The sequence below is a fragment of the Anomalospiza imberbis genome, chromosome 16 (assembly GCF_031753505.1).
Source record: "Anomalospiza imberbis isolate Cuckoo-Finch-1a 21T00152 chromosome 16, ASM3175350v1, whole genome shotgun sequence".
Lineage (NCBI taxonomy): Eukaryota > Metazoa > Chordata > Aves > Passeriformes > Viduidae > Anomalospiza > Anomalospiza imberbis.
The window spans coordinates 14,764,292-14,789,759 of NC_089696.1; the positions used below are offsets into that span (position 1 = coordinate 14,764,292).

The 25,468-nt window shown below is 50.2% G+C and overlaps 1 protein-coding gene across 3 annotated transcripts in view; it reads right to left on the reverse strand.

Annotated features, from left to right (window-relative positions):
- The window catches only part of CACNA1H (calcium voltage-gated channel subunit alpha1 H), a 158,122-nt gene that overhangs the window by 3,248 nt on the left and 129,406 nt on the right, over positions 1-25,468 (reverse strand). For all 3 annotated transcript variants that reach the window (XM_068207249.1, XM_068207250.1, XM_068207251.1), the window contains 9 exons: positions 20,902-21,053; positions 18,577-18,686; positions 17,682-17,815; positions 16,901-16,971; positions 10,292-10,370; positions 8,355-8,476; positions 7,447-7,752; positions 3,573-3,756; positions 173-351 (listed from right to left, as the gene is read on the reverse strand). In XM_068207249.1, coding sequence (XP_068063350.1) covers positions 173-351; positions 3,573-3,756; positions 7,447-7,752; positions 8,355-8,476; positions 10,292-10,370; positions 16,901-16,971; positions 17,682-17,815; positions 18,577-18,686; positions 20,902-21,053 — 1,337 coding nt within the window. The remainder of the gene's footprint in view (positions 1-172; positions 352-3,572; positions 3,757-7,446; positions 7,753-8,354; positions 8,477-10,291; positions 10,371-16,900; positions 16,972-17,681; positions 17,816-18,576; positions 18,687-20,901; positions 21,054-25,468) is intronic.

Below are 25,468 nucleotides of genomic sequence, written 5' to 3' on the forward strand. Positions count from 1 at the left end.
CCATATGTCATTTGCTAAGACAGGAATATATTAAAATTCATGGCACGTTTCGCTCTGAAACAGGAATTCCACTCTTAGCTCCAAGCCAAGTAACACAAGAGAGGACAGGGAAAGAAGGGAGGGAACCAGGTGACAACACAGGAGTTACCTCTGGGTGCTCGTGGCCCCTCACCTGTCTGCAGAGCAGCTTGCTGAGAGCAGGAGATCGGGGGGAGCCGTGGGGGGCCAGGCCCTTCCAGCGGTGCCGCCCTTCGTGGCCGGGGCAGCGCGCGGCCACCGGCAGCGCCTCCGTGGGCACCCTCAGCGAGGAGCTCCCACCCACGGGCTGGGAGCGGATGGAGGTGATGGATCCTAGGGCAGGACAGAGGGAGCAGTCATGCCTTGGCCTGGGGGCTCTCAAGGTTTGAGGCAGAAGCTTCAAGAGGGGAGTAAACACAGGAGGGAGAAGGAAAAACCTGTTTGGCCTGGCCAAAATGCCAAACCTCAGCATAAACCTTGGATTTAAAACCTTGTCCCTTGTCCTGTCTGCTGCTTTGAACCTCAGCAGGGATGGCAGGGAGCTCACAGATGTTGGGGTGTCCGTGCAGGACTCTCATCCTTGTGGATCCCTTCTAACGGAGGATATTCTACAACTTCTGCAGGCCCAGGGCAGTTCTCCCACCCAGCACAGCCCAGCCCAGCAGGGGCTGTCCCCGAGGCACAGCTCGGCTCAGCACGGTCCCACCAGGAGCTGCTCCAAGCACTCTGACAGCCCTGAGCTATGGACAGGCTGGAATCTCTCTCTTCCCAAAGCCTCCCAGGCTGGGTCTGAAGGCCATCCCTCCTCCCCAGCCCATCCGTGGTGCTGCTTTACTGCACTTGGGAGTTGTTTGAAAGATCTTCTCTGGTTCTGGGCTGCAGGATTTATTGTCCTCATTAGTTTGAAACCCAGCGTCTGTTCCTCCAGCGCTGCCCAGCTCCGTGTTACAAACACCGTTATCCATCACTCCAAGAGATCTCACCCAGGGGTCAGGGAACCTGAGCCCCTGACAAAAGCCATCCAGACACATCACAGTTGCATTTCACAGACAGATTTGTTGGTGGGGACAAAGAAAAGTGAGTGTTTAATAATTTTTCTTTTGGAGCTTTTCTCCAGAACACCACAGAAGGAATTCCCACCCCCACCCCGCTTCTCCCCAGATTTTTTTTGGGCTCTCCTAGACCCAGAGTTTCAGGCTGAGCCTGTGCTGTTCACGTGCTATTCCAGGCTTTATAAAATGCTTTTTATGATGCAGAAAAACTCTGTCATAAAGTCTGTCACAAACACGGTCATAAAATCCAGACTCAATGCTCCACTCCCTGTCCTCAGCTGGAATTTCCTCCTGTTGGAAACTTTCCATCGAGGAAAGTTTCTTCTCATATAGGAAACCCAAACCCCCTCCAAACTGGATGCTCAGGAGCACTGAAGATCTCTGGAGTTGGATATTTTTTCTGTTTTTTCTAGGAAATCAGCAAACTGCATCTAAAACCAAACTATCCCGAGATCTGCTCATCCCACAAGATTTTCACTGTGTGGTCTGTGGAGTACTGGAAGAAGATCAGACATCCTGAAGCCCATGGAAACACTCACGGGAGTCTCCATGGGCTCAGTTTTATTCGGATATAATTTATGGATCTGTGACTTGAAGCAGAGTTTGGGCAGCTCAGGAGCAGCACAGCTCGGGGTGCTGCAGGTTTTACCACCATGTAAAGCCATATCCATCATATCCATCCCTCCAGTGCTCTTGGAGAGAAATTTAGGAATTTAGGAAACATCAGAGAATCCTTGGTGGGCTCTACCCACCCCTGCCAACGTGCCGGCAGTTTTATATGGATATAAATCCTGCTTTGCAGCCACTCCAGGGATGAAAAGCAGCCCCAGGAGGCAGCCTGTGAAACTCAACCACTGTTTTCTTTCCTTCACGAGGAATTTGCAGGTGAAATAATAATAAACACCGAGCAGAGAACATGACCTGGCTCCCAGAGAGTCTGAGCAAACACAGAGTTCCTTCTCCCAAGGAAATCAGAGCAAATCAGGGTGTGCAAACTCACTGGGCAGTTCTGGCATTTCAAACCCTGCTGGATCAAAGGGAACCAGGCTGAGTAAAGTTCTTGGGAGCCCCTCCAGGAGCACGTGTGCTTTTAGGGAGGCAGAGATTGTGTTTCAGATCGATTTCCTGTTGTATTTTTACTTTTAACCTAATAACTAATCCCTTATATCCCACAATACAAACTTTTCTATCCAATGACAGAATACTACCCAAACCCATAAAAAAAATTTAAAATCCCAACCTCCACTCTAAAACCCCTATTTTACTTCACATATATCACTATATTTTAAAACCTTAAACTCTAAATTTTCCACTATATAATATTATACACTTCTAATCAAACTACACACTCATAATCTCAATTCTATCATTTAATTTTAAAAACTTTCTCTACAGCTTCCCATTAAATACAATACTGTTTTAAAAATCAAAATCTATCAACATAAAAACATCTAAAATTCTCAACATCCAAAATTCCAACAATTTCCCCTTCAAAGCAGCTCGACAGAAGAGACAGAAAGGCATTTTCAGGGAAATGTGCTGGGATGCAGAGGATGAATGCCCACTCAAAGGCTCTGTGATTCCTGGCTTATGGGGTCTCTCCATGACATTCATTACAAGGCCAGGCTTGGGAAGAACCAGAGAGTGGTTTCTGATCTTTCTGCTCCCAAATAAACTCCTGCAGCTCTGAACTCCTCGTGTGCTGCTGAAAGGCACTGCCCTGAGGCTGCAGCCTGCCTGAAACATGAGGAATTGTGCTGGAAGCAATCCCAGCTCTGGCTTTTATGCCTGGGGATGTTATTGAGGAGGAGTCAGAGGGAATGCACAGCTCCCTTTCCCTCAGCTAAAAACCTGTGCCTGTGCTCGGGAGCTTTGCTTCTGAGCTTGCTCCTGGGGAAGTGATGGAAACGCGGAATGATGCCGGATGTGGGAAACCACCATGGTGCTGATGGAATCAAACGGGAGCGAGCCCTGCTCAGGCCATGCTTGGGTGGGTTGCTCCCCACTGAACCCCCCTGTGCAGCTCCTGCCCCGTGCTGGTAATCATGGAGTTGTGAAGATTGGAAAGGACCATGGATTCCAAGCATTAATCCAGCACTGCCAAGGCCAGTGCTAAATCAAGTCCCCAGGCGCCAGATCCACAGTTTTTCTGAACACTGCCAGGGATGATGACCCCACCACTGCCCTGGGAGCCTGTTCTGATGCTTCCAGTGAAGAAATTTTCCCTGATATCCAATCCAAACCTCCCCTGGCAGAACTTGAGGGCTGTTTCCTCTCATCCTGGCCCCGTTCCCTGGGAGCAGAGCCCGACCCTGCCCCATCCTGTCAGGCATTTGTGGAGAGTGAGAAGCTTCCCCCTGAGTTTCTCCAGGCTGAGCCCCCCACAAGCTGTTCCGGGTGCTGCATCCCCTCCCCTGGACACGCTCCAGCCCTTCCACATCCTTCTTGTGGTGAGGACCCCAAAACTCTGCCTCAGAGCAGGGGAAGCTGCGAGGGTGGTACCTCTTTGGGCTTTGCAGGGGTAGGTTTCCATCTCCACCTCGTGCAGGGGCAGCGGGGCCGTGGCCGGGGTGACGGGCCGGAACATGTAGCTGTCGTTTGGCAGGGAATGCATCCGGGACACGGAGATCTTCCGGACTGTCAGCAGCTTCTGGGAGTCCTGGGCCCTCAGCGAGGCTGCACCGCCCTGCAGAGCAACGGGAGAGCGAGATGGGGTCAGCCCAGTGGGGGATTTACAGGGAATTCCTTCCCTTTTGTGCTGCTGTGCCCACTGGGATCCCACCCCGAGCCGTGGTGACACAGGACAGCAGAGTTACATTGAGGGAGGAGCTCAGGATGCGGCCGGAATAAAGGGAGGCATCAATGACCCACCACTAAAAAAGTCAACTTTTTGTCCAAAGTCAACTCCTGGACACACAGAGAGAAAGGAAAGGCCAGGAAAAAGGAGGCCATTTGTTAAACACGTGAGAAAAGCAGCATTTCTCACATTTTCCCCATCTGGTGTTCCAAGGAAATGCTTTCAGGAGGCCTGAGGGTGACATCCTTCTCCTCAAACAGAGGACAGAGGGGCCAAAACAGGTCCTTCTGGAAATTCTCCCCAGAACGCCCTCACAGGGCAGACATTTAAACACATCGACACCACTGCAAACCTCGAGGCCTCTCTCCTAAAACCTGGAGCATTTTGGGCTCCACTGAGCCCTGAAGAAGGAGGCAGAGGGAAGGAGAAGACATCGTGGCAGTGAGGGTGGGGGCAGAAGAGGGATTTTTCTTTGTTGTCACTGAAATGGGTCTGGCTGGAAGCGCCCACACAGAGCTCACCTCAATCCTTAAACCTGACCCCACTCAGCAAATCCATCCTGGGGTCACAGGGAGCTTTAGGGACACAAATGATGTCCCTGAGGTGCTGATGGAGAAGCTGAGAGGTGATGCCAGAACTTGGCCAAGTGCTGGGAGAGCAGGAGCCCCTGGGCCAGGCCCTGCAGCCTGGCTGGACATGTTTCCCTCCCAGGTTACCCTTTTATCTCAAACACAGCGAATCCCTCTGGTTCTCCTTTCACATCAGCTCCCAGTGACGGATTGAAAACATTTTCCCAGCTACATGTCTTAAATTAAATGTATTTTGCTTTGCTCTGCCAGCAAAACCTGTCCTTGAGATCCCTCAGGTTTGGAGCTCACCAAGGATCTGGTTAAATCTGGTTTTCCCTTGTATTTCTGGCTTAGAAATGTCTTCCCTCAGCTCCCTGAAGATGCACACCCCAAGGTGAATTACTCCTTGCTTTTTCCCCCGTGCAGCTTGGCTGGGAAGTGGGGGGGGCAGCAGGTATTTACAGCTCGTTGGCATCCAGCTCTGCCAGTTGTGGCTGTGCCCAGGAGCCACCCAGGGCTCTCAGCTGATGGATTAAAGCCTCAGCAGCCACTGCCAGCTGGTCCTTGGCCACCCCAGCTCCACCAGCACGGCATCACCTGGGCTGGGGGCAGCCAGGGGCTCCTGCTCAGCCCGGAGCCACACCGAGAACAAAAGGTCTCAGCACCTGAACAGAAGGATCTCAGGATTTGGCTCCTAAAGCTCAGCTTGTCTGTGGCTGGAACAAATGAACAGAAAGCCCTTGACATCAGCCACTTCAATTTTTGAAGGATCAGCTGTTGAGATCTGACTGAATTAGGGACGTGGGTAAATTTCAAATGAAATAAGGGCTTGAAATATGAACCATGAATGGGAAATTTGTTGGCTCCCACCTGGAGAGCTGCTCTGGACAGTGAGGATGGTTTGGAGACATCACTGCTGCTCCTCCTCCTTGCTGGGAAACACCTGCTGCACTCCAGAGCCTGATCCCATACCCTGGAAATCAGGATGGGACCTGGGCATGGGGGGTGATTGAGAGGGACTGGGCAGAGGGGGTTGAAGCCCTTCTGGTTTGTTGGGAATCTCCCTGGAGCATCTCCTGAACCCGCAGCTCTGGGGATTGCTGGAAGCCTGAGGTGTTGATCCCCCCTTGCCTCAGTTTCCTCAGTATCATAAACAAGTTCTTGCAATAACAACAATAAAATCAAACCTGGCACTGTTTTCTCCACCAACAAAAAGCTCTGCCCGCATCTCTGGGTTTAACATTTGGAGTCACACCAAATGCACATTTTAAGGGCTAAAAAGAGGATTTCACTCCTATCCCACATAGGGCTGATTGCTCTGGGATTTCCCAGCTGGAAAGGACAGAGGCTGGAAAGGTTGTGGTTGTGCAGGGACAGGTTTGGGACAGCTCAGACACCACGATGGGTGGGACATCAGCCACCTCAGCCTGGTGGCCTGGGCTTTGGTGGGACGGTGGCAGGACATGGTGGAAGGATGAAGGGGACACTTCTCCCCCTCATCACCTCCAGGGTTCAAAGGAGGCTCTGCCTGGCTCCTGATGTGCTTGGGGAGTACTGGAAGATGAGGGAGGTGCCCTCCCTTCCCTCAATTAGAAAAGCAACCTGTGCATTTCCCTGCAGGAATGTTTGTGAGGAACAACATTCAAACGGCCAATTCCCCATCGCTGTGTAACCAAATCTTTTTCCTTGCTCTAATGGAGTCTGATAGATTTCACAAAAATCTAATTTAATGTAATTTAATCTCCAAGCCCCCACTGATTTCGCGGTAGATTTATTTGTGATCGTGGTGACAAAGCAGTTCCATGTTCACTCTTAATCACAGGCTGCTGACATGGGCTGAGACAATTATCTCACACCCTCCTTCCCCCTGCATTTCTGATTGTTCTCCTGGAGGACTGACAGGGAGCAGACAGCAGGCAGTGTCCGAAAAGTCAGCCCAGGAACCTCCAAAAATCAACCCAGGAACCTCCAGAAAGCAACCCAGGAACCTCCAAAAGCAACCCAGGAACCTCCAAAAGCAACCCAGGAACCTCCAGAAAGCAACCCAGGAACCTCCAAAAGCAACCCAGGAACCTCCAAAAATCAACCCAGGAACCTCCAAAAGCAACCCAGGAACCTCCAGAAAGCAACCCAGGAACCTCCAAAAGCAGCCCAGGAACCTCCAGAAAGCAACCCAGGAACCTCCAAAAGCAGCCCAGGAACCTCCAAAAGCAACCCAGGAACCTCCAGAAAGCAACCCAGGAACCTCCAAAAGCAACCCAGGAACCTCCAGAAAGCAACCCAGGAACCTCCAAAAGCAACCCAGGAACCTCCAGAAAGCAACCCAGGAACCTCCAAAAGCAGCCCAGGAACCTCCAGAAAGCAACCCAGGAACCTCCAAAAGCAGCCCAGGAACCTGCAAAAGCAATCCAGGAACCTCCAGAAAGCAACCCAGGAACCTCCAGAAAGCAACCCAGGAACGTGCAGTTCCTTGCTGAGGGGCTCTGATAATTCCCAAGTTCTCCATGTCCTAAGCAGAGCCATGGGCACCTGCAGGTTTACAGCAGCACTGAATTGCTGGAGGATCCTCTGGAAATCCCAAAGTGGGATTAAACAGAACCTGAGCAGTGCCCACGTGAAGGGAATTTATCCCATCCCATGCTGGAGGTGCCAGGGCTCCCAATGCCAGCATTCCTAGGATTTTTGGGATTGCTGCCCTGAAAAAATGACAAAGACTGGCCGGGACAGCAGGACAGGGACCTGTGGCTTTTATGGCTCTGAACTTAAATCCACAACTTGAGAATGAAGTGGAGAGATGGACTTTGAACCCTCGTCTGGAATAATGGCCAGGATAATGTTCCAGCACCTTCCAGCTCCAGGAACCCTGGGAGCTGCCTCGGGGCGTGGGGTGGTGGTGACATCCCTGCTGTAGGGGCTGGGACAGCTCCTTGTCTCCCCCTGTGGAATCTGCCTGGCTGGAATCTGCTGGTCAGGCTGGTGGGATCCATCCCCTCCCCACCCCAGCTCTCACCAGGGCTTGGTGCTTCCCCTTGGCGTGCTCCAGGTTCCCGTGCAGCGCCCGGCTCTCCGCGGCCACGGCCCCACTCCTGCTCCCGCCGCTTCCCCTGGACATCTCCAGCTCGATCTCAGCGTCCATCTCAGCGTCCTCCTTGGCCTCCTTGTTGCTCTCCTCCAGGTGCTTCATCAGCACTGCCACCACCACGTTGACCAGCACGAACTGGGCGATGAGGACGAAGGTGACGAAGTAGACGGGGGAGATGACGGGCAGGTAGCTGAGGCAGTGCTTGTCCTCCCGCGTGCACTCCCGCAGCGTGTCCTGCAGCAGGGGGGGACAGGGCAGGCGTTAGTGAGGCTCTGCTTGGGCTCCAGGTGCAGAAACACCAAAAGAACACAAAGTGGGTAGGACTAAAACAGATAAGAGAAAGTACAGGGATCATGAAGTATGGCACCTACAAAGAGGGGGATGGGTTGCCCAGAAGTTTTGGATTTCTCATCTCCTGGAGTGTTCCAGGTCGGGTTGGACAGAGCATGGAGCAACCTGGGGTAGTGGAAGGTGTCTCTGCCCATGGCACGGGGTGGAATTGGATGAGCTTTAAGGTCCCTTCCAGCCCAAAGCATTCCATGATCCTGTGATTCTATGACACATCCCAAAGACACAGCACACAGAGCTCATGGTTACTCCTCCCAGTCAAAAACCTGGCATAATTTTCCTTCAATATTATATCCAGGAGCAAAGCTTCAGGCTGGGTGAGACTTAGGACAAATCTTGAAAACACACCTGGCTTTTCTATTAGGAAGTCCCATTTTGATGTTTTAAGAGGAAACATTTTTGTTTGCACCCAAGAGTTGCCTAAATCCATTTGAAAACTGTACCTACAGCCTTCCAGAGAGGAGGAAGCACCCAGACACTGCACACACCTTCATGATCCCGTTCCAGTTGTCCCCTGTGGACACCCTGAAGAGGGTGAGGAAGGCCATGCCGAAGTTGGTGAAGGTGGCGTGGCGGCTCAGGCCTTCACAGGGATTCTCCTCACTGCAATCTGTGGGGCAGGGAAGGAGCAGCACATCAGACAAGCCATGCTGGATTGTGCACAGCAGCCCCCAAAGCTGGGGGTGGCACCCTGAGCTACGTCCCATGGATTTATGGCACCAGGGGGTGGTGAGATCCTGCTCAGGAGGAACAGGGGGGACAGGGGGAAAGGTGTTTTCAGCTGGAGAACCGTGGGACAGGACACCAGGAGGTGTGGAAATGGTGGTGGTGGAATTCTCATCCCGGGAAACATTCAAGGCCACATTGGACAGGGTTTGGAGCAAGCTGGGCTAGTGGAAGGTGTCCCTGTCCATGGCAAGGGATGGCACTGGATGGGCTTTAAAGTCCTCTTTAACCCAAACCATTCCATGATCTTCTGATTTCTGTGATTTTCTTTACTCCTGCTCTACAGCCTCCTCTGTCTGTTTTCCTCTTGATTGTGCTCTTGCCTTGATGATTTTTTACATCCACCACGAGGGATATTTTCACTGAGATAAAGTGGAGCAATTTGACATTTTCCCCCTGAGAATTAATAGCCTAATGAATGCAAATTGAACATATGAAATATCCATCTTCCCATAAAACACAGCCTCGTTAAATATCCATTAGGACAGGCAGCAATGGCTCTTGGTTGGGCATTTCAGTCTTAGGTAATTATTCCAAGGTAAATTGGAAGGAAAAACAAAACAAAACAAAACAAAAAAATCCAAGAAAAACCCAAAAATGACCAGTCCTGGGGGAGAAAGGGCTGATGGTTCTTGTGGCTGGCATGGACTGATCAGGAGAAAGGAGGGAATATTCCCATTAAATTGGGCTGGGAAGCAGAGTCCTGCCCCAGTGGGGTTCCCTGGGCTGGCATTGCCCAGGTGTGCGTGGAAACACCAGAAGAGCCATTTTTCACCCCTGTGACTGAACTAATTCACCCATAACTCCAGGGATGGAATATAAACCCACACTGCTTCACTCAGGGTGGGTGCAGAACTAATTCTTTCCCCGGAATTTGTGAGAGACTGAAAAATAATTTGGTTTTGGTTGAAAGAATTATTCTGCTCTGAGGCACTTGTAATCTGAGCAGAGGGCTGGGCTCATAAAGGGGATTAATGACAGCCATAAACTCTGCTCAGGAAGGGCCCTGCTGGTGCTCCTGGAGCTCTAATTGGGATGGAAATGTTGAGGATGCAGACACAGCTCCCTCCAACAGCATATTCCAGGCTGGGCAAGGCTGGGGTTTGCTCTGGTTTTAGTGATGGGCACCTTCCTGAGCAGCTGCAGTATCCTCAGACTGCAGGATTAATTAATGCTGGACAAGCAGGAAGCACTGGGTGCCTCCTGATCGATGGAGAGGGGGGAAGGTGATGCTGGGAACACGGGACAGAGGAGCCCTGGGAGCTGGAGGAGCAGTGGCAGCAAGTGCTGAGAACTGATGGGCTGTGGGGGAAGCTCTGAGCAGGGACATGTTTATGGTGGCATCTCTCCAGCAGGAGTCTGACCCCCATCCAGCTCTGCAGACTCGTGTTGTGTCTCCAGTAGCAAACCTGAACACATCCATGCTGGGCAATGATATTTAAACAGCAAAGAGTTCCTCTCCAGCCAAGGGTGGTGCTGGCCAAAGCCCTGAATGTGTGTGTGTGTGTCAGAAAGGTTCTGTGTTACATCCTCGTGTGTCAGCTCTGACCCTGAGATCAAGAGAAAACGTCCATCTTCAGAACATGAGTGTGAAGCTAAGGAAGGCCCAAGAATGAGAGAGAGAGGGAGAAAAGGAAGCAGCCAGATACCAAATAAACACCAACCGGATGAAGCGAGCGGCCTCGGGCCCATTACTCACCCAGCTTGCCAAACAATTCCACTCCCAGGGCAGCATAGATAAAAAACAGGAGCATAAAAAGTAGGCCAAGGTTCCCTACCTACACAAGGAGAAAGCAGAACAAGGGTCAGGCAAGTCGAGGTCATGAATGAAATCACTCCATCACATTTTCAACACAAGCACAGCAGGGATGGGGGGCCAGAGGCATATCAGATTTCCCCTGGGACCAGCAGATTTCCCCTGGTCCCTCTCAGAGTTCTGCCTTTTGGGGCCCAGGGAGTTCTTTGTGTGGGGGAAGGAGCAGAAATGCCCTTGGGGGAAGCAGCAGCTTCTCCATCACCCTCCACTGGTCCCCCCAGGGCAGTCTGCAGGGCAGGGCTGCTTTGGGACTGGGCTCTGGTTTGGCTTTTGGGGGCCTTTCCTTTGCTGGGACTCTGAGGCAGCAGCAAGCCAGGAGAGGAGCTGGTTTCCAAAGGTTTCACTGGCATGGAGGGCTTGCCGTGCTCCAGGGAGAGGAGAGCTCCCTGAGCCTTTTCCTTTACAGGCCCTTCTCAACAAGAACTTCCTGGATTTTAGCTTTCCGTGTCCCACAGGAAAATCCTTATCCCAAACACCAGCACTGGCAGCTCCAGGTGCTGCTGGAGGTGTTCCAAGCCCCCAGGGTGGCTGAAGGGGGTGACAAGTGACATGAAAACAGCACAAAAGCTCTTCACACCACCAGCATCACAGCTCTCCGTGCTGGATCCCATCCCAGCACGGAATCCAAGCCTCAGAAACATCTCCTGGAGCAGATTTTTGGTGATTCAGGCAGAGAACACGAAGGGCAGAGTGACCTGACCTGCTCCCACCTGCTCACATTTGTCTCTGCTGCCACTTTAATCTCTCTGTTAGCAGCTCCTAACTGAGACAAAGTGAGCTCTCTGTACCACCAGCAGGATTTTATCCCTAAAAAACAAAGAGCTAGGAGGTGATCCAGGCAGTCAGGCCCAGGGATTCCTGATCTCTGAGGTGCATTTTAGTGAACTCTGAGTTTGGGAGAGTTTTCTTCTCTGAGGTTGTACAGCCACAGTTTTTTTTTTTTTTTTTTGGTTATTTGTACTGTGCTTAATTTAATCAGAAAGTTTATCAGTGTGATATCTGTCATTATAAAATTAACACAGCTCTTGCTGATGAAAGAGGGGATTTGTTTATATTAAAGAAATGGGAATAGTCCAATCACCCAGTGCAGGCTGTAATTGCTATAAAGCCTAAACTGGCTCTGCAATTTCCCTAACATTATTACAATCCTCCAGGGAATAATAAAGATAAAACAGGGATGTGGATGGCTGGGCTGGGTTATTTCATCTGCCTCTGCTGCCTTCTGGAATAGCTTTTGCTACTCCTGCCTGCTGGACCACTGATGGTTTGGGAGCCATTAGGAACAAGCAGGCACAAGCACAAACACACCACACGCACTGCTGGGGAGGCAAACGAGCAAATAATTACAGGGAATGAAAATAAGAGGGATAAACAAACTTTCGAGCTTGAGGTAACAGAAGAGGGTGTTGGGTTTTGCTCTAGGCAGCCTGAGGATTTTGATGCCTGAAAAATCAGCCTGGAAACTTATGGCATTGATGGAATTCCAAAGAAGTTAGGGTAACGTGGGAGTTTCTGCCAGGTTGTCTGTAAAAGGTGTTATCTGGATTTCAACAAAGAGGAGAAGGAAGAGGGAATGGGGAAGGGAAAGAAGGAGAAGGAGAAGGAGAAGGAGAAGGAGAAGGAGAAGGAGAAGGAGAAGGAGAAGGAGAAGGAGAAGGAGAAGGAGAAGGAGAAGGAGAAGGAGAAGGAGAAGGAGAAGGAGAAGGAGAAGGAGAAGGAGAAGGAGAAGGAGAAAGAGGAGTAGAAGGAGGAGGAGGAGGAGGAGGAGAAAGAAGAGGGGGAGGAAAAGGAAAAGGAAAAGGAAAAGGAAAAGGAAAAGGAAAAGGAAAAGGAAAAGGAAAAGGAAAAGGAAAAGGAAAAGGAAAAGGAAAAGGAAAAGTCGTCTTCAGCCCATGGCCTCCACCAAGGGCATGGATAAGGCTCCAGGCACAGTCCCAGGGATGTGCTGGGGAGCAGGAGCTGGGTCAGGGCTGAGCACAGCCTGGGTGTGTCTGTGATCCTGGTGAGTCATTCCCATCCTGTAACTCCGTTCCCCTTTGGAATCCCCTCGGGGATACATAATCAATGTCTCCAAAGCACTCTGAGATCTCCTGAGAGCAGACAAGGAGAAGATGGTGCATGAATCATGCTGCTGGAGGGAATGGGAGGGGGCAGGAGCTTTTCTCCAAAGCTGGGATGCCTGTGCTGGATGCTCCAGCAGGAACAGAAATCCAGCTCTGGCAGCAGCCTCAGCCCCAGCTGGCCCTGAGAAGGGGTTCTGCTCCAGCAGAACTGAACAGCTCAGCCCAGGCTCTGGGATTCATCCAGCTCCCCTTAACTTGGGCACAGAACACTCCAGATATCCCCTCTCTCCAGCAGCCAGGGGCTATCCATCAGGAGAAATGTGGGAAATGGATCTGTAGAGAATTCTCCAAGCCTGACAGAAGGCCCACACCATGTGCATCTGTGTGCAAACCTTGAGATAAGAAATGCCATGGAATAGGACAGACATTGTTGAGAGAGAAATGGAACTAGAAACAAGTTTCAAAGGATGGCCTTTGGAAAGGATGGCACTGGAACCCGGTGCACTGCAGGGACAGGAGCACAGATGAAGAATGTTTTGGAGATATTCTTGGTGCCCTGAAGACCCCAGAGAAGCCACAAGAGCTGGAGATGCTGGTGACTATCTGTGATTCTTCCCTTCTGGAATGCAGGCTGGCAGCACTGGGACACTGGCATTGTCCTTTATGCCCTCCAGAGGGGCAGGGAGAGCCTCCAGGAGGGGCTCCAGACTCTCCCAGTGAATCCCAGCTGGATCTGGACCCTACCACTGCAAAAGTCCTGGAATAACCTCCTCAGCTCAAAGGAAGGGCTTCCCTCTCCACGCACCCAGCTGCCTCTGGGAGAGGCACTGATGGAATTTGTGTCTCCTCTGCTCCTCTCTGGGTGAAGCCTCTTCCTCCTGAGCCTCTTCCTGCTCTGACATCCATTAGCATTCCCATTTTTGATGCACTCAGCTCCCTGGGATGCCTGTCCAGAGCAATTCCTCATAAAATTAAGCTCCTGCCAAGCCTTTCCAAGGCCATGATCTCTCCCCATCTTCCTTCCATCACTCTCCAGCCAAGGCAGTAACCCTGGCAGTGGGATAACACAGCCTGATTTATGCACTAGGTCTGGGAGAAAATGGGCACATCTGCCTGGGAAACAGAGGCCATCTGTGAGAATTCCAGCACTGGTGGAGAGCCAGAACCTTGGAGGGTGAAGTCACCTCACAGGCTGACCTGAGCAAGGTCCCCTTTCTGTGTCCCCTCAGCCCCAGGAGCCAGCAGGATTTTTGTAGCTCTGGGATTCTGTGTCACTGAGGGATCCCTCAGGGATCTCTGCAGCACAGCCCACACCTCCCCATCTCCCCAAATCCATCATCCCCAGTGCTGCCTGCTCACACATTCCCATTCCTGCTGCCTGGTTCCCATTCCTGTGGCTCTCCAGGGGCTGGCAAAGGCAGGCTGTTGGTTTTGTCCCCCAGCAGCTGTGGGACAATGCCAGGAAAGCTCTCCAGGAGCTCAAACTGAGATAAGCCCAGCACCAAGACAAGACAGCACCAAGAGGAGATAAACTCCTGGTCAGGAGCGAATTCAGGCCCTGCCCCTCAGGGCTCTGCTGGAATGAGGAGTTCTTCATTCTTTTCTTGGCACAGAGTCCCTGTGGGGGCAGCTCCAAGCTTTTGAAGACAGAGAGGAGTCTCTTGTACAGCCTGCAGGGAATTAATGTGCCAATCCACGGATCACGTGAGACCAGAGAAGGGAAAACAACCCAGATCTTCTGATAGAGAAGTTCCACATCTTATTGTTGTTGTAGGGTGGGAATTGGGCTGGATTCCAGTTGTCCTCTCCACCAGGAAGAGCTGTGGCAGCTCAGCAGTGACTGCTGGGGGATTCGCTTCCACCAGGAGCATTTTAACCCAAATCTGATTCAGAAGGAGTATTTGGAAAATACCCCAAATCTGATACAAAAAGGGACTTTGGAAAGCTGGGAATGGGAAAAGGACTAAAGGAAAAGGACTAAAGGACTAAAAGGAAAACCATCAAACAGGAGCCTTAGAGAGCAGCCTTTGCTGCCAACCCAGCAGCCACCAGATGCAGGAGCAAGGAAATGATCAGTAATGGATGAGTGGTGTAATTCATTATGGAGCCTTAACGAGCAGGAGCTCAGAAAGAAGAGAAAAACACTTGAAGCAGGTCTTGAAAAGCTGCTCCACACCGAGAGATTAAAGGAGTTCACTGCTCTCCTGTTCACCAGGCTGCAGGAGATTATTTTATCTACAACTGCTCCAAACAGGAGAAGTGCTACGAGAAAAAAACCAAAATTACATCCAGTGAAAAACCAAACCTTGCTAATTCAGACTAACCTCACCAGATTATTTTTTTTTAGTAGGAAGAATAAACATGAATGTATTCCATTAACGGGGGATGGCTGATTCCCTAACACTGAATCCTTAAAACAAGAACCAGGGATTGGGAGGGCATGGAGAAGGTGGGCAGAGAATCTGAGATCATTCCCTGACCATTCTTTCTGTCTCTGTGGGCTCTCCTCATTTTTTTTCCTCTTTTCCATCTCATTTTTTTCCACAGGTCAGGTGGAGGAGAAGGTCTTTGACCTGGCAGGCAGAGGTTACCACACAAGGAGCAGGGCAGGAACACTTTGAAAAGAGCAGCTCAAGCTCAGTCTGAAATCCCAAAAGAGGAGATTAATCCTGCGACAGTCCTGGATCAAAATGCTGCATTCCCCCAAATTTGGGGATAATTGGTTCTCCAAGTGTTACTCAAATTGCTGAATAAAAACCAAATCCAAAGCTGATGAAAATCACCCCCCAGAAGTGCAGTGACAGTTCCTTGTCATTGTCAGCCCATAAATGGGCATTCTCCACACACCAGACAAAGAATTTCCCCCCAAACCTGAATGAATAAACATTAAATTAGCTTTTTTTTGTCACTTAGAAACCACATTCTATGAGGATTTTCCAGCTGTGGTTTTAGGATGCTAATTTAATTAGGGTAGGAACTCATGCCCTGCCTTGGAAATGAAAGCTGCAGCTTTATGAAGAGTGATGGTTGTCAGAGAGCTCTTCTTAAAATTCCCTTCTCATTTTCTGAGCTTCACTGGAGACCAAAGTGGCATTTTTTTATCTGCACCAGATCTGCTCGGAATATCCCTGGGGTTTTCCCTTGACAAGAGACCTTGCTGGGAATGCAAACTGCAAGAACACCCCAAGGAAATCAAAAACCTGGCCTGGAGCCACCCTATTGTTTGGGTATTGTTTGGGGAGGGGGGACAGAAAACAAGGAGGGAGAGAAAATATGGGCTGTGGTGACAATGCTTTGTAAATTGAAAAACAGACACAAATCCAAGGATTTCTTGAAATGCCAGCCCAGGGGTCAGGCTGGTAAATCCCTGCTTTAGCCTCAGCCCAAATCCTTAAGGAAATCCAGATGGCAAAGGGCAAATGCTGGGATTAGAAACATCTTCATGGCAATGATGAAGAGCAAAGCAAAGGGGTCTTTGCAAGGAAAAGAAATCCCCCATTGTCCAGCTCTCCTGGAATAGATTGTGGGTTGCTTTGCACTTAGGAACTGAGCCCCAGGGGTGTTTTTGGGTAATTCCGTGTTTGCTGCTGATTCTCTTGTGGCCACTCATCCTCTGGAGGAGACTCCCACCCACATGGGGTCTGCCCTTGGCTGCTCCTGGGATCCAGGGAATTGGGATGGGAAGGGTTAATCTGAGTTAACTCCAACACTGAACCATCAGAGCTTACACCAGCACACCCACAAACGAGCAGAACACACCTCAAAAAGGAAAAAAGGATAAAACTAAAAAAAAAAACAACAAAAAAAAACCACAAAACAAACCAAACACCATGGAATTCTGATGGAGGACAGGAAGCCAGCAAAAAGTTCCTTTCCTTCTTTTCTTGGATCCATAAAAAAGAGGTCCCAGGAAGTGAACACTTGCAGGATCCTATCAAATTCCCTAAGTCTGGAAGTGTTGTTGTTTCTCTTGCAGCACAGAAGAATTTGGTGACCCCAAATCAAGCTTTTAACCCTCAGAAGCATCTCCCCAGTTTGCCTTTCCAAGGCTGCAGAACCTCTGTCAATAACTGTGGTTTTTCCTGCCTCCCAAATAAAACTCCTGAGCTGGAAGCTCCCAGTGCTTTCTCCAACATCCTTCTCTGTCCCTGCTGGTGTTTCCCAAACTTGCCAATGAAATTTGGGGTTTGTACAAGCTCTGCCTACAGGAATTTGCTCTCTGGGAACTCTTTTCCCATCGTTTTGCTTCTCCCATCAAACACACTCCAGGATGAGCCACGCAAAACTCCACTCCCATGGCCTGGAGAAAGCTGAGACCCTCCCCAGGTGGCTTCTGGAGGCCACCAAACACAGAGCTGTCCCCAGGCCCCAAAGGCACTTCTGTCCCCAAGGGGAACACCCCGGGCATGGAGGAATTCTGGGGGCTTACCTGGGGCAGGGCTTGCACCACCGTGTCCAGCAGAGCTCTCATGCCCGTGGCCATTTTCAGCAGTTTCAGCACTGAAATGAGGAGCAAGTCCTGCTCAGCAGGGCTGGGGGGTATTGCAGGGCAAATCCAGGCAGGAGATCGAGGTTCAGGTCTTGCAGGGAGGGTTGAGATCTCTCTTACTGATGTTTGCACACGTGGGGAGTTCTCTGCATCCCACAGGGCTGAACATCCCCCTGTCAGTCCCAAGGGGAATGCATTCCCACTGCCAGAGGGTTCTGGGATATTGGGAAGGAATTTCTCCCTGGGAGGGGCTGAAATAGAATTCCCAGAGAAGCTGTGGCTGCCCCTGGATCCCTGGAAGTGTCCAAGGCCAGGCTGGGATAGTGGAAGGTGTCCCTGCCATGGCAGGGGTGGAATGGGATGGGCTTTAAGGTCCCTTCCAACCCAAACCATCCTGGAATTCTATGAAAATGGACAAAAACCTACAAGAACCCCACCGTGCCCAGGCAGGAAAATGGGAGGCACCTCACCAGTGAAGAGCATCTTCCCAAGCCTTAATTGCCATCACTTCCCACCCTGCTCTGGGCCAGGATAAAAGCTCTGTGATCCCAGGCTGGAATCAGAACCCAACCCCAGACACCACTGGAAAACCCCATGGAACCCCCAGCTGGTCTCTGAGCTGCCATTTCACCTTCCCCACTGGAAATGAACCAGCAGGGCTAGAAGGACAAATCTCCAAAGGATTTCCTGGGGTGGCTGGAGAGCCCAGAGCAGGACATACCTCTGGCTATCCTGAGCACCCTCATGATGCGGATGATGGTGGGGTTGATGGGAAGGGCAGCGTTCATCTCGATCTCCTCCAGAGTGATCCCCACAATGGACAGCAGGACTATGGCCAAGTCCAGCTGGTTCCACCTGCAGAGACAGGAAGGACACCCAACATTCCAATTATACATGGATAATCCAAGAGGAGGGGATTTTATGTTAATAACAGGCACCAGCAAATCCCAAATGCTTCTTTGTCGGATTAAGTTAATTATCTAAAATTACTCCTCTTGAGTTTTAATACAATATATATTTTATAGTTCTATTTCTCCAAAGTATTTAGGGTTTTTTTAATAAGACCATCCTTTAAAACTTATTTTTTTCTGTTTTTCTCTCAACAATATCTATCTTATTCCATAATATTCCTAAATCAATATTTCTTATCTCAAAGTTTATATACAAATATATACTATATAAACTTTCTATTAAATTAAAAAAAAATTCTACAAATCTATTTCCCACACATCTCCTCGTTCTCATCTGGGCCTGTGATTTTTAGGTGGTACAAAACCAGCTCACATCCTATGAGCCACAAAATCTGGGAAGTGGCTGGGGGCTGACTGGGAAGTGTCTCTGAACTCTAAGCTGAGCTGGTCAGGCCTGGTGAAAAGGGAAATACTGGGGGAATAGATGCAAAAAACATGTGGAATTTTGGGAGATTTCCTGAATTCCTCCTGCAAAGCACAGCCAGCAGTTATTAGGATTTTTAGTTCTTACACTACAAAGTTTGCACCCACTGAGAGCCAGCGCTGGGCTCTTTGTGTGTCACCACAGAAACCCAGAATCTGGTTCTGAAACTCGGTCACACCAGCCCTGCATCCCAAATCCACGGGGGTTCAAAATGCTCTCACCTGTCCTTAAAAAACCTCCGGAAACCAAAGGCCACCAACTTGAGCAGTGCCTCGAACACAAAGACGATGGTGAACACGTAGTTGCAGTACTTGAGGGCTTCATCCAGGGACTGGAAAGAGAGATCCCAGTTAGGCCAGCCCAGTTATCCCTTCCTACACCCCCACAGGGGGACTGGCAGGGAGCAGGGTGAGAGGAGCACAGAAAATTCAGGAATAAAGTCATAAAGGCTCGTGGAGCTCACTAAATCACCCAGCAGAACTCAAATAAAGGCTTAGCCCCCGAGTCAAACAAAACCCTCCAAAGCACTAAGATTAGTTCTGCTAAATACGTCAGGTTCAAGCTCAGTGCACAAATTGTTCAGCCTGGGCCAGACACGAAAAAAATTCACCCCTTCCCCATCTCCTGAAGATTCCTTGGTCTGAAGTGCCCAGCCTTGGGGAGAAGAAAAGCCTTGATGGATCATTTCTTGATTCCAGCCCTCGGGACAAAGGCTTTGCTTAAAAAGCTGAGGAAAATAAATAAACCTTGGAGATGGATGAAACCTCTCCTTGTTGAAAAATGGGACATCTCCAGAGCTGGGCAAAGCGTGTCCATATTTGGTGCAGTGCTCCCGCTGTCCACGGCGCCGCCCTCGGAAGTCAGGAATCCACAGTGTTTATACTTGGGGATGATGAGTGTTTATAATGGATTTCATTGGAGCCGGGGGCCAACAATAGCACAGGAATCTTGTGGGGCCTTAAAATAGACATTTGGAGGGTGAAGGAGCTCTTGGGGTGGGGAGGGATTGGGGGACAGGAGGGAGGGAGGGGGGGTTTAGTTTAGTGTAGCGCAGGACTCTGAATTTCCAATAAAAAATGGGAATTGTGAGCATCAAACCAGACAAAATTGGAAATAAACGCAAGAGAGGAGCCTGCAGGAAACCCCAGGGCACAGGAAAGCTCTTTTTGTCCCCTCTGTGTGATGCCTGGCTTTGCTGACCCCACACACAGTGAGGTCACCAGGGCATGGTCATGCCCTGATTTTTGGCAATGAGAGCTGGAAGTTTCTTAGGTGTTGGCATCAATTCCTATTTTTGTTCCAGTACCTAAAATAAAATGGCAGCTTAAAAAACACGGGACAATTTCCTGTTCCATCCAAAGCCTGAGCCCGACTTCTGCCATCGTTTGTGACCGTTTGCATTTGGATTTACAACTCTGTGTTAAGTGAACGCAAACCAAGAGTAAATAAAACCTAATCTGGACAAACAACATTTCCATGGGAAACAAAGGAATTGTCCTGGTGTAAAACGCACACACATACCCACACATTACCCTCTGGCTCAGCATCCAGGAGGCATTTGCAGGTTACCATGGAATGCAGGAAAAGTAAATGCTGAGCCAGAGCTTCATAAATGATAAAGAAATGGAAAATTTATAAATTGATATAAATTTATCTGTCAGCCCCTGTGATTTATGTCAAAGGTGTTCTGAGGGGAGAATGATTTTATAACGCATTAAAAAAGTGAGGATTGTACTTTTAAATTGGTCTATTCGGCATTCATTGAGGAAAAGAAACGCTCTGCATGCCATAACTCCGAGTTTATATCTGTTAATGGAATGTTCTAAAACTCTGGACTGTTTTCCAGTGTGAGGCTCAGTCAGGTTTGGGATCAGGGGAGGAAATATTTGGATTGGTCTTTTCCTGGTAAAAGCTTAATTCACTCTCCATTAGCTGGGAGTGTGGAAATGGAGGTTTTGCCTGAGGCAGTGACAGAGCTGGATCAGAATGCTGAGGCTTCCCAAAAACTGGGGATGCCTCTTTGGGACTACCTAAAAACAGAGGCCAGACAAAATTAGGGGATAAAAAGTGTTTCTGTTTATTGAAGGGCCTTCAGGTACATTTAGGGCAGACGAAGGCTACACCCAAAAATGGACCACGGCCATGGGTTTTCACACTTTTATGAGTTTGGTCCATTTGCATATTGGGGGTTAATGTTCCAATTACAGCTTCAGCTAATGAAGTCATTGACCCCAAGTTTGCTCTCCCAACTCACTTTAGTTTCCATCTCTCTGGCCTGGGGCAGTGAGGTGTCCTTGGCTGCCAGGCCTGGAGAGGAATTGTGTGTCTGCCCCAAAATGGGACAGCAGCAGCTCAGGCTGCGTGTGGAGTTTAGAGTTACACACCAAAGAACTGCAGGATCACAAATATAAAATCTGCAAAGCGCAGCCAGCAGTTCTTAGGATTTTTTTCATAGAAAACATAAAATCCAAAACCCTGAAGCACCACTGGGGACGTCCCCATGGCCAATCTCCCCCCACGGGAGCTGTGCTGGGGGCAGCTCCTACCTTGGGCTGGTTGTAGTGCTCCATGGACATGGTGATGACGTTGACGCCGATGATGAAGGTGATGAAGAGGTCGAGGTAGTGGCTGGTGCACAGGCTGTGGATGTACCTCCTGGCCGGCGAGTAGTCGGCGTAGTAGGGCCTGCGCTGGGCTTCTGTGGGGACACAGGGGACAGCCATGAGCCAAGGGGGCTGCAGGGCTGCTGGCCACCAGCACGGGGCCTGAAGGCCACCCGGACACGGGGTGGAGAGCGGAGGTGGACAAACCATGGGAAGTGGCTGAGTGATCCCTGTGTGATCCCTGAGTGATCCCTGAGTGATTCCTGAGTAATCCCTGAGTGATTCCTGTGTGATTCCTGTGTGATCCCTGAGTAATTCCTGTGCGATCCCTGAGTGATCCCTGAGTAATTCCTGTGTGATCCCTGTGTGATCCCTGAGTGATCTCTGTGTGATTCCTGAGTGATTCCTGTGTGATCCCTGAGTGATCCCTGAGTGATTCCTGAGTGATTCCTGAGTGATCTCTGTGTGATCCCTGAGTGATTCCTGTGTGATCCCTGAGTGATCCCTGAGTGATTCCTGTGTGATCCCTGAGTGATTCCTGAGTGATTCCTGAGTGATCCCTGAGTAATTCCTGTGTGATCTCTGTGTGATTCCTGAGCAATTCCTGTGTGATCTCTGTGTGATCCCTGAGTAATTCCTGTGTGATCCCTGAGTGATCCCAGAGTGATCTCTGATTGATTCCTGAGTGATCCGTGAATGATCCCTGGGTGATTCCTGAATGATCTCTGATTGATCCCTGAGTGATCCCTGAGTGATCTCTGATTGATTCCTGAGTAATTCCTGTGTGATCCCTGATGAATGATCCCTGAGTAATTCCTGAGTGATCCCTGAGTGATCTCTGAGTGATTCTTGTGTGATCCCTGATGAATGATCCCTGTGTGATCCCTGAGTAATTCCTGTGTGATCCCTGAGTGATCCCTGTGTAATTATTGAGTGATTCCTGAGTAATTACTGTGTGATCCCAGAGTGATTCCTGATGAATGATCCCTGACTGATTCCTGTGTGATCCCTGATGAATGATCCCTGAGTGATTCCTGTGTGATCCCTGAGTGATCCCTGTGTAATTATTGAGTGATTCCTGTGTGATCCCTGAGTGATCCCTGTGTAATTATTGAGTGATTCCTGTGTGATCCCTGGTTGATCCCTGTGTAATTCCAGAGTGATTCCCAGCACAGCCCCGGTGGGGATTTTGGGATGAGCAGACTCAGGTGCCAGCCAGGTCCTTCCCTCTGTCCCACAGTCTCCTCCTGGCACGGGAAGCAGGGGAGGAGCAGGATGGACACGGGACCCAAAGCCGAGGGAAAAGCTCCAAACCCAGCAAGGCTGCAGCTGCAGGCGAGGGCAAAGCTGGGGGCAGCACTCATCCCTCCCAGTCCTGCAGGTGCCAGGAATATTCCAGGGGGGAGGAGAACATGCCCCGAGCTCCAGAAGGTTTTTGGGGCCTTTGGAATGCTTAAGGAAAAGCAGCAGGGCATTCCTGAGGGATGGGAGCACACAGGACACAGCCACAAAGCGCTTGGCTCTGCAGGACAACCAGCACAAGCTCCTCTGGAAAAAGAAATATAAATTTATATTTATAAAAGAGATAATTAAACAATATATCTAGGGCTCGGGGCATGGCTGCATCTAAAACCATTTACATGAATTTTATATCTCTGCCTCTGGTCGTGATTCCTCCTTTTTTTCTCTTCAAAATGTGGCAATTTCTGCCTGTGACCAAATTCCTGGGAGTGTTCCAAGGAGAGTGTTTGGACCCCAGGACTGCATTTACTGCCTGTGCCTCTCTCCAATGAAAGTGTGACCACAGGGATGGCTGTGGGCACTCAAATTCCTTTCAAACTGCAGCAATGTAAATATTCCCAGTTTACACAAGGCCAAGGCTGCATTACTGTGGATTTTACAAGTGGAAGAGACACTGAGGTCACACCAAGTCAGAGCAGGATTGTTCTTCACAGAGAGGGGATTTTGCAAATATTTCAGCAAATTCAGCTTTCAATGCACGAAGAGCTCAGAAAAAGTTGCTTCACCTTGGCAATAAGGAGGGAAATCAGCTCAGAAGCACTCAGTGCCCTCCTGAAATCCATCTCCCACTCCTCTCATCCTGCTAATACATTTCAGATGGAAGGACTCTTGAAATGTGGGAGTTTTTTGTTTTGGTTTTGGTGCAGCTGATGCCAGATCAGAATCCAAAACCTTAAAATTAATTGGATAAAGGGAAACAGAATCTGCAGCTCTCTTTCAAGTACATTTTCTTTCCTGGTAGTTAAAAGTACAGTGGAGGCATTTGAAAAACATTTCCTTCTGACCAGGGTCACCAAGGGTTTTATTTTTTTTTTTTTTTTTTTTTTTTTTTTTTTTTTTTTTTTTGCTCTGCTAAAGGGTGTGGAAAAACAAGATGAAAGCAACCAGAGTTGTTTTTGAATACTTTTTTTTTTCCTATTGCTTTCATGTGCCTTAATCCTACAAGTCATCTTGGACTGCTGAGGCTGTCTGTGCTACTGAGCTCAGCCTGCTTGAAAAATAATAATCAAACCATTGCAGTATAATATTTATTTCAGCCTGGACGATGTGCTTTCATGTGTTTTCAGGATTACAACATCCTTGTCCTTTTTTTTTTTTTTAATTTTTTTTTTATTTTTAGGGAAATGTCTCCTTGGGAGTGCAAATAACTCCTTGGGAGGTCTGAGAATACCCTCAATAGTTAAGTGCTATATTAAGGGATTTTTATTAATGATGAATGGTTGATTAATGGAGTCCAGGAGATGAGCAGGGATGGGCTGGCAGCACATAAGGAAAAGAGGTTGCAGGTGGTTTTAACCACCCCTCATCTGCCCAAATGCCTGATTTATTCACCATTCAGCAAAAAAAATCAGGTGTTTATTCTGTTTTATCAACTAATTACAGAAGGAGAATCACAAGAAGACATTTTCCACTGTCAGGCATGAGCTGAAAACTTCCTAAATTCCCTGGCAGCATCAGAACTCCTTCTGTCCATGGGCTGGAGAGGAAAAAACCAAGGAGGAAGCAGCCAGGCCCAGAGGTGGCTCTGTCCTACAGCACACAGGGCTCCCACAGGTCTCTCAGCCCTGCCCAAATTCCTGCTGGGAAAACTTAGGACAGGCTTAACCCGAGGGAGCTCTGGGTGAAGCCTGGCTCCTTTAGGATGCACACAGCCCAAAGCCAGAGTAAGGCACAGGAAGGGAACTCCAGCAGGGGGAAAACATCCAAGGACAGCTGGCATGGAGGTGACAGAGGTGACAATAACCACATGCAGCAGGGCCATGCTCGGGGGGACCCCATGCACTGTCCACTCGAGGAGATGCTGCCCGTGCCAGGCTGGCAGAGCGAGCCGGGATGTGCCCGGAGGGAGCAGGGATGTGCCCAGGGATGTGCCCAGGGATGTGCCCAGGGATGTGCCCAAGGAGCTGGGATGTGCCTGGAGGGAGCAGGGATGTGCCCAGGGATTTCCCTGGAGGGAGCAGGGGTGTGCCCAGGGCTGTGCCCAGGGATGTGCCCAAGGAGCTGGGATGTACCTGGAGAGAGCAGGGATGTGCCCAGGGCCGTGCCCAGGGATGTGCCCAAGGAGCTGGGATGTACCTGGAGAGAGCAGGGATGTGCCCAGGGCCGTGCCCAGGGATGTGCCCAGGGATTTCCCAGGAGGGAGCAGGGATGTGCCCAGGGATTTCCCAGGAGGGAGCAGGGATGTGCCCAGGGATTTCCCAGGAGGGAGCAGGGATGTGCCCAGGGATTTCCCTGGAGGGAGCAGGGATGTGCCCAGGGCCGTGCCCAGGGCAGTGCCCGAGCAGCTGGGCTGGGTCAGCGATCCCGGGAAGGCAGAGGGGCTGCAGCAGGACGGGAGCAGAGGGAGAGCAGCCCCACACAGCTCTGGCAGCACAGGCAGAGTTCCAGAGCTCCACAGCCCCAGCTCTGACCATTCCCAAGCCCTTCAGGAAGTTTTGCCTCTGTTGGCAGCACAGCAAAGAGCTCTGGGCTCCTCCCAGTTCACGTTTTTAACTCTTAGAGGGAATTTTAAGCCCCCAAGTTGTGTTGAGGGCTCACTGCACACCCCCACACTGCTGCTGGCACAAGCAGAGCTGCGGGGTCTGTGGGAGAACCTGGGTGAGGAAGATTCTGCTCCACGGGGCGTGGGCACAGCCACCAGGGATCCACTGCTAATCCCAGCAGGCAAAGCACAACCTGTGCCTTGGGGTCTCTGGGAAATGGGCTTTGGGGTGAGACTGCCATCAGCCAGCTGGCAGATTTCTGTCCTCATGGAAGGGTTTGGGTTGGGAGGGACCTTGAAGCCCATCCAGTGCCACCCCTGCCACGGCAGGGACACCTCCCACTGTCCCTGGCTGCTCCAAGCCCCATCCAACCTGGCCTGGAATGCTTCCAGGGATCAAGGGGCAGCCCCAGCTTCTCTGGGAATCCCATCCCAGCCCCTTTCCACCCTCCCAGGGAGGAATTCCTTCCCAATATCCCAGAACCTTGCCCCCTCTGGCAGTGGGAA